Source organism: Vidua chalybeata, chromosome 13 (genome assembly GCF_026979565.1).
Source record: "Vidua chalybeata isolate OUT-0048 chromosome 13, bVidCha1 merged haplotype, whole genome shotgun sequence".
NCBI classification, from domain to species: Eukaryota; Metazoa; Chordata; class Aves; order Passeriformes; family Viduidae; genus Vidua; species Vidua chalybeata.
In genome coordinates, this window is record NC_071542.1 from 1,754,107 (window position 1) to 1,762,611 (window position 8,505).

An 8,505-nucleotide genomic window follows, 5' to 3' on the forward strand; every position below is an offset into this window, starting at 1 on the left:
GGGTTATGGCGGCGGTGCTGCCGCCCGGGAGGGCTTTGTGCCGCTCTGTGCCCCACGCGAGAGATCTCGCCAAGGGCAAGCGGGTGGCTTCAGGCTGCTCAAGAAGCAGGCTTAACGGGGATTTGGGCTCGTGGCAAGGTTTTGGCACGGAACAAAAGCCAAAAAATCTCGGCGGTAGAAGGCGTGTGAGAAACGGGGTCGAGGAGAGGGTCTGAGGTCACCCGTCAAGTGACAGGGGTGACATCAGAGCCTAGGAAAGTACTAGACAACAGGAGTGAAACCTTTCCTTTGGGATTCAGGGCAGCCACACAGAGCTGGCAGGAGAAAGTGGATTAAAGGACTGAGTATTCATTGTCCGAGGCACAGACGGGACGAGGGAGAATGGCTTCCCCTGCCAGAGGGCAGAGTTAGGTGGGATACTGGGAAGGAATTGTGGCCTGGCACAGGTTTTCCAGAGCAGCTGTGGCTGCCCCTGGATCCCTGGAAGTGTCCAGGGCCAGGCTGGACAGGGCTTGGAGCACCCTGGGACAGTGGAAGGTGTCCCTGCTGGAGGAGCTGTAAGGCCCCTTCCCACACAAACCGTTCCATAATTATGCAGGCGCAACAGATCTGGGGCAGCACGTGGTGCCCAGCCCTTTGCAGATCCAGCTCAAAAGTTATTTGGACATCCCTCTGATATTGGCTACGAACAAGCAGCAAGGACAGCAAGAGGCAGAGAGGGCTGTGCTCTGCCGACTGCAGGGCATGGAAGGCGACAGGGAGACCTCAGGAGAAGCCCGGGTGTGTTCTATGAGAGGCCTCTTGCCCATCTCTCCCACCCCGTGGGCTTCAGGAGCGCCACGCTTTGATCACACCCACATCAGCCCCACCTGGAGCAGGGACAGCTTAAAACAACCAAGGTGAGAACCAGGGGTTGAGTTTCCCACCTGGCTGGAGCCACGGGGGCAACATTTCAGCGCTCACACACTCAGGAGACACATTGGAGAGGAGGGTTAGGTGCTGAAGCAATGTCTGTTAGTTACAGCTCGTTACAGTTATTATTGATGCATCTTATTGTCAATGCAAGAGGTGAAGTCACTTAATCCATCATTTCTCAGACACGGATGACAGAGCACGTGGTTTGGCAGAGTAAGTTTTAGGCGAGCTAGAAATGGATTGCACAATATTTAAACCTGATTAAGTACATAATAGGCTTAGCAAAGGATTACTTTTCTCCTGACATTTTATACATAAATATATACACACACACACACAGAGACAGGCATTTTATCAGTAGCTGCATTTTAGTCTGGTCAAGAGACGACTGCCTATTGCAGAATGACAGGAGTGACACCCTTAAAAAGGAAACTAGTCTTGGTGTGCTTTGCTGGAGAAGAGAAGGTCCTTTTTGGGGTGATTCTCAGGGGTAGGGGTCACATCCAAGCATCACTGGAGGGCTGGAGGGGACAGATACGGGGCTGGGGACTCACACAGTCCTGGCTGGTGGCACTCTGAGCTCCTTCCCTGTGCCAGGCAGGAGATACTGGAGCCAAAGGGCTGGATTCGATTCTGTTTGGGCTGCTTTTCGAGGACTTGGAGAAAAATTTGGCTTATTTAAAGTGCATTTAGAGTTGAAAAGCATCTCAGAGAATCAGCTTTCCCTACTCCTGCCCTGCAGCATCCATCCCATTTATGCTCCCATTCATAATCTTTTCCAGGGTGTGCCAGTCACCTTCCCCAAGAAGTGTTGGTCTGAGCTCAGCTGCCTCCTGCTAGGGTGCAGGATCATTATTTAATGTCCAACACCCGCAAATGGGGCAGGGATTCAGGCCTGAACGGGATTTCTGCACCAGGAAAACACACAGCCACATCTCACCAGGCTTTTTAGGAGCGCAAGTGAGCAGGAGTCCTTCCCTCCAGCCTGGAGGTTTTCTTAAGAGACTTAAATTAGCACAAACCTCCAAAGCTAATGGGGACAAATCTTGGCCTGGCTATTTCCATGAGCAGGGAGACTGCTTGGATGTGCTGGGATACGGGGTGGCAAGATTTGACCCGCAGCCTTGCCCAAGCGTGGGTCCTCTGAGGAACGCTCTGTCGCTTTCACAGCTGCTTTTCAAAACAGAAGCCTTAAAAAAAAACAGACTCAGGATGCAGAATCTGGAATGGGATGGTTGTATCCCACAGGGAAAACCTGTCCTTGCTCCCCAACACACACACACACACACACACACGTGCACACACACACTGGTCCTCCACATCAAAGTGTAAACTACTCACTTACAACACCACACACTGAGAGAAGTTGTAGATCCTGAGCCAGGGTGTAGATTAGGAATCTCTTGGCTTCCAGCATATCAACAGCAGGATTGAGGGTTTCTTATACTTTTTTCCCCTTTTTGTCTTTTTTTTTTTTTTTTTTTAATCCTAAATCAGCCAGCCACCTGCTAGTTAAAAAGCAAAAGAAAAAAGGAGAATTCCCAGGATTGCTTGCCCTTGCTGAGACAGTGGCAAGTGGCTGGACACTACCAACTGAAAGAGAAAACTCACACACATCAAAAACCCAAGGTTTGGGGCTTATTCCAAGAGGGAAGATGGGTGCTGGTTGCTCTTTTTCCCTTTTTGGGGGCATGGGGGGGCCTTTTGGCTGATGAGGTTCTAACATACACCTATCACCACAGTAATTAAAAAAACCACCACCATACACTATTCCACAGGGAAAAAGAAGACACGTGAACGGACACTGACTACCACGCACAACAAGAGCCCTGCAGGTCAACTCACGGCCTCTTCAGAATGAAAAAGAAAGGAGAAAAGAAGAGCTCAAGACAAGAAAAACAGGAAAAAAAAAAAAAAAAAGAAAAAATCCCAAAGGATCTCGTTACAAAGATGGGAAAAGAACCACCATTATGGTACACTCTGACTTTCTGAGACAGCTGCAGAAACTCGGCTCAGGCTTCCTCCTCCTCCCTTTTTCCCCCCCAGCTCTTCCTCCCGAGGACAGAGTCCTGCTGCTGCTCACATCTCGTTGGAGTAGGTGTAGTTGGGGGTGGCCGAGTACTGCGTCTCGTGCTGCATCATGGCGCCCTGCGCCGCCCCCATGGCCGCGTTCTGGGCCGCCTGCTGCACGTGGGGATTCTTCCAGGCCCCCGTGGTCCACTCCTCCTGCGCTTTGCTGAAGCTCCCGCCGCTGCCCCGGTAAAACTTGTGCACCTGCAGGGAAAATCCAGAGGGGCTGAGCGCCTGCGGCCGGCGCGGAGCTCCCGGGGTGGCAGGAGGGCCACCCAAAGCGATGTGGAGGCCCTGTTTTTCCTGCCGTACCATGGTGAGGGCAATGAAGGAGAAGACTGCCATGGCCGTGAAGAGCACAGTGGGGATCAGCATCACCACAGCTGAGCCCACGTTGGTCCCAAAGAAGGAAATCGCTGCAATCCAGCCACTGCAAGGAGATGGAAACAACCGGTTCATTCACCACCTCTCCCAAGCTGCCACAGCCCTCCCAGCTCCTCAAACCATCTTCCCCAAGGAGAGAACCAATAAGGATGCTAAAACACCACGGTGACCACCCTTGTACCCAACACAGCAGCATTTTCCTTACCAGACCCCCCATCCAGGGATCCCCACTGCCTGGATAATGCTGATCACCAGCTGGGCCATGAAGGTGAAGAAGAAGGCCATGAAGCTGAAGGAACTGTCTGTCCTGCAAGAGAAGGTTCAGTCACTCCTGCACCTCCATCCCTGCTGCACTCCAAAGGAAGGGAGATGCTCCGACGTATCAGACCTGGCCATGGTTTAGCAGGAGGGTGATGAAAAGAAAAATTAAAGGCAAAGGAGAAACTGCAAGAGGATAGAGGTGGTCAAGGGGCACCTGGGAAAGCCACAGGGCACCAGACCCTCCCTATGGCTCAGTGAGCTGGGCTTGAGGACATCTATGTTGGGACTCAGCTCACACCACCCCACATGGGGAATAAATACACCCCTAGTTCTCCAGATCTGGGGACCGACCTCAGCACCATGGGTAATCCGTACAAACACCTCAAGGATTCGTGGAAAAATATAAAAGATGCCTCAGGATGAGAGGGAAAACGGCACCCCAGCTGCATCCTCACCACCGTCCCCCACCACTGCACAGAGGGACAAGGAAAGTGTCCTTACGTCACCTGATGGGGGGTTTGGCCCCCAGGAAATCCCAAACACTCTGGTTTTAAAGGTTAGAAAGTAAAGCTAGAGGGCTGCACAGAAAGGAATTCCCCCAGTTAGTCAGGCAATGCCCCAAGCTAAACACTGACCGTTTATGAAGGAAAACAAGGCAAAAAGAAGCCAGGCTCAGGTGCGACCACTTACTTGAAAGCTTTGTAAATAGGTCTAAACCAGCAGACATAGGAGCAGGGCGTAAAGAGAATGAGCCAGAGAATTGCCAGTCCAAAATTTACAGCTCCGCCGCCTCCAATGAGCCACGCGAGGCAGCCCACGAGATTCACCGCCAAGGTGATGCTGTTCACTGCAAACACACACACACACAGAGCAGAGTAGCACGGACGCAAGGGTGGCACTGAGACACCAAGGACCCCGACCCCAGGGACGTGGCCTCGGAGTCCTGCCCTAGCTGGACTTCTCTTAAATTGACCTGGGAGCACACTCCCAGGCTGGCTGAGCCAAAGGGGGTCAGGCCTCAGCTGAGCGTAACAGGAGGAAAATCAATGTATCACTCGGAGTTGTAATTCCCTAAGCAGTTCCTGGGCTCTGAAGATTGGCAGGAGTTGCATCCTCCCGCTCCTACCCAGCCAGGACACATTTCCACTAACAGAAGGAAACTGGAGGAATTGTGGTGAAGTTTTTTGCTTGCTCCAGATACATCTTTGCTGAAGGAGCTCGAGCAGGAGCTCCCCGAGCATCACTGAGAGCCAAAATCCTGAACTCCTGACCCCGCCTCGCCAGTTCAGGGGGTGACACATTTCCCTCGCCCACCCCTGCTTGGGATCAGGCCACACAAGGGCTCTGACTATGAATCCCAGCTCGGCAGACACAGGACAAAGCAGAGAAGGCTCAGCTGCATTCTGACGCCTCCGAGTTCGGAGAATGATTCATTATTTCGACGAGAGCGAAAGCCCTCCCACCGCCGCCTGCCTGAGAGCTGCAGCTGGCAAGGGAAGGAGCTCAGCTGCCCTAAAGGACACGAAGGGACCTTCCAGCCACTCTGTGCTGGGTGTCTGAGGGGCTGGTGGGGAGAAAATGCCCCAGAGAGGAGCTCCAGAGGCAAAACCCAAGGGACAGTGACTGGCTCTAAGAGCTGGTGCTGAGGAGCAAGGACCAAGCTCTGTTACGTTAAGAGGAAGAACATCCTGTTTGGGATGGGGAGGGAACTGAACACCCCCAAGAGAGCTTCCCAAGGGAAGCACAGGTTTTTTCCTCCCATGCCTTAAACAAGTGGACCCTCCTGACATGATGAAGCTACCCCAGGGTCACCTCCCTGATGGGACACAGCCCCAGGGATGCCAGCCTGGTGCCATGGCAAAAGCAGGAACACACAACCTCTGTGGTGTTAGCTCAGCTCTTCCTGACCTGCCCCAAAAGCACCCTGGGCACTGATGGTTCCAAAGTTCAGGGGAAATGCCTGATAAGGGAACTGAGTTCTTCTAGAAAGAAATAAAATGCTGGTGCCAGCTTGCCCTGAGCTGTGCACGTTTCCACCTATGTTGGGATGTGACCTGTCCCTCTGGCTCTGTTCCCTGGCCACGTTTGGTGAAGAAGAGAGATCCAGGACAGCTGGAAGAGCTGGAAGCTGGTGACAGCTCTGTTAGCACAGCACGGCACACAGAGGCATGCAAGAGGAACAGGCAAGCTCTGGGAAGCCTCAAGCTCCATGTTTTGGGGAGCAGGCACACCAGCCCTCCAGTCTGAGCTGTCTCCTCCTTACAGCAGGACATCAACATCACCACCAGTGACCCTGGGACACTGAGCCAGCTCCACAGCTCCATCCTGGAGGCTGGAAGGGCTGGGATCCATGGGATGCTGCAGCCCACCTCTCATTCCTGTGTTTTAACAGGAGACACCAAGGCCTGGAGGGGGAGAAGGGCTTCCCCTGACCTCGCCCCGCCCTTTCAGCTGGCAGCTCCCAGAGGAGCAGCCTTTGGAGAGGCAAACAAATCCCACTGGAGCCATTCCCACGCAGCCACTCACGCATCCAGAGGTAGTAAAGCCGCTTGGCCATGGTCCGGTGCTGCGGCGGGATCTCCGCATCGAAGTCCTGGTAGAAACATGGCTTCAGGGGGATGAATTTGGGCAGGGGAGGGAAGTTGTTCACCTTTTCTGCAAGGAAAAGTTTCACTGGTGTCATGCACTGCCCAGAGCTGAACAAAAACCAAGAGGCTTCCTAAATAACCCCAAGAACGGACAAATTTTACAGAGGAGTTAAGGATTTCCCATGGAAACCGCCACCAACCCACCCAAAAGGATCAAATTCAGCCCTCACTGGCCACACGGATCCTGCAGCCATGGACACCCACCACCCCACTGGTGACTAATGAGGTGACATTATGGCCAGTAGAGCCCACGATGATCTCCAGAGCCGCCCGTACCTGCCATGCTGGCACGCGCTCAGCCTCTCTGCTCCTCAGGAAAAATACTTGGGAAAAACGTGGGAGCTTTAGCAAAGCTGGAGGAGAACGAGAGAGAAAAAAAAAAGATTGATTGAAGTGGTCAGGGACATCTGCAAAAGCCTTCACCTTCCCCCCATTCCCAAACAACTCAAGGACAGCAGTTGGCTTCGCTTCTGTGACACTCTGGACTATCACACATCCAGGCTGGCACCTGGTTGGCAGTGTGATAAATCCTGGCTCCTCTGGCTCAGGCTTATGTACCAGTTAAGGCAGAAGATTACGAGAGGATCCAGTGATGTGGGGCCTCCCACTCCCAACTGACCTACATCCAGGAGAGGGCCAGGTAGGGCAGCAGGGAAAGGAGGTGGCTGTGGGCAGTTTGAAACCCTCAAGTTCGTCACCTGGCCCAAAAATAATTCTTTAAAAAAATGTATTATTGTTATTTTTTGCTGAATTCCAGCACAGGGGACTACCTGGCTGCCTCGTAGCTGCCATCTCTGCAAGCCCAAGCCAAAAACAAGGCCAAAAAGGGAGCAGAAAATCAGAGCAGAGAAATCAGCTGGAAAAAAAAAAAAATCAGTGGCGATTGTCACTAATGAGTCACTCGAGTGCCTGGCTTAACAATTACTCATGTCATTTGGCACCTCATTCCAGAGCATGCAGGTGGGAAAGGGGGGAGCTCGGCATCCCAGGACCTTCCCAGACCGTTCCGTGCTCAGCTCTGTGCCAGAAGTGAAAATTACGGCGAGTTAAAGCCAAAAAATTAATACCTGAGGTTTTAAAGACAAACGTGAAGATGGCGTATCCCCACCTGCCTGCAGGTTTTACCCTTTCCCAGCTATCCAGGCAGAGCTGGCCGCGGCCAACACATTTCCCAGGACACGGGGTCCCGGCACTTGGTGCCTGGGGCTGCCGGGAGGATTTGGGGGGCTTTCTCTAGGGGTCTTTTCGCACTCCCCAGGGCTCGCCGTCCCCGACATCCGCCGGCAGCCCCCGGATGCTTCCATCCCGCCAGTGCTATAAATACGAGCTCCTCGGGCGCGGTGACGTCCGCCCGGCCGCCCCTACCCACGTGTGTCGGGAGCGGGGACACACGGCCCGGCGCCCCCCGACCCCACACCGCGCCACCGTGGGGCGAAAGCACCGGGACAGCGAGAAATTCGGGTGGGTTTTTTTTTTTTTTTTTGCAAAATTAGGAATATGGTGGAGGGGTTGGAATATGGTGGAGTGGATGGAAAAAGGACGGGGGATCGCACAGGTGATGGCACCGAGAAGAAACCCCTCCGGTGCGTGGGGTGGGTTTGGGGAGGGCAGCCAGGGCTCGGCCTCGCCGTGCATCGCTGTCCGTGCATTTCCACGCGTGAAGGGCTGCGTGCCCCACGCATCCGCACCTCAAAGCAGCCTCCCAGGAGCGGCCTGGATCGGGGAGAAGGGCGGCCCAACCCCCGCTCGGTCCCCGGTGCACCCACGCGTGAGCAGGGTCACCGCGGCTGCCCCCACGCCGCGCTTCCCCCCCCCGCAAGCGGGGTGCAGAGCGGGAGGTCGGTGCAAAAGGCAGTCAGCCCCCTCGGGGGGAGCACCCAACGCCCTCACGCCGCGGCGTTTCCCCTCTCCACACTCCCGGGACTCACCACGTGGCGTGACCCGTCCCGTCCCCTCCGGTCCCCGGCGGGTGGCGGCGGCCGCCCGCCCGCCCGGTGCTGCTCCTGCCGCAGCGACCGCGCTCTCGCGAGACTGCGGCGCCGCCGCCACCCGGGCTATGGGCAGCGCCGGGATCTCGCGAGAGCGCCCGCCGCTGTCCAGGGTCCTGATGCCGCCGGATGGAGGGGCGGGGCCGAGGGGAAGGGGCGGGGCCTTTATTGGGGGCCTTTATAGGGCTGGGGGCTCCATGGGGCTTGGGAGTGCTCTATGGGGTTTGGGGGCATTTATA

At 54.9% G+C, this 8,505-nt stretch overlaps 1 protein-coding gene across 1 annotated transcript; it reads right to left on the minus strand.

The window, feature by feature from the left end:
* Positions 1 to 992: 992 nt before the first annotated feature.
* Positions 993 to 8,292, minus strand: SCAMP5 (secretory carrier membrane protein 5). The gene is made up of 7 exons (XM_053954790.1): positions 8,207 to 8,292; positions 6,555 to 6,631; positions 6,157 to 6,285; positions 4,321 to 4,477; positions 3,575 to 3,676; positions 3,298 to 3,415; positions 993 to 3,189 (listed from the first exon to the last, which is right to left on the minus strand). Exons 2-7 carry the CDS (start codon positions 6,559 to 6,561, stop codon positions 2,995 to 2,997), a joined length of 708 nt encoding a protein of 235 aa, XP_053810765.1. The 5' UTR covers positions 6,562 to 6,631; positions 8,207 to 8,292; the 3' UTR covers positions 993 to 2,994.
* Between the last annotated feature and the right edge of the window lie 213 nt (positions 8,293 to 8,505).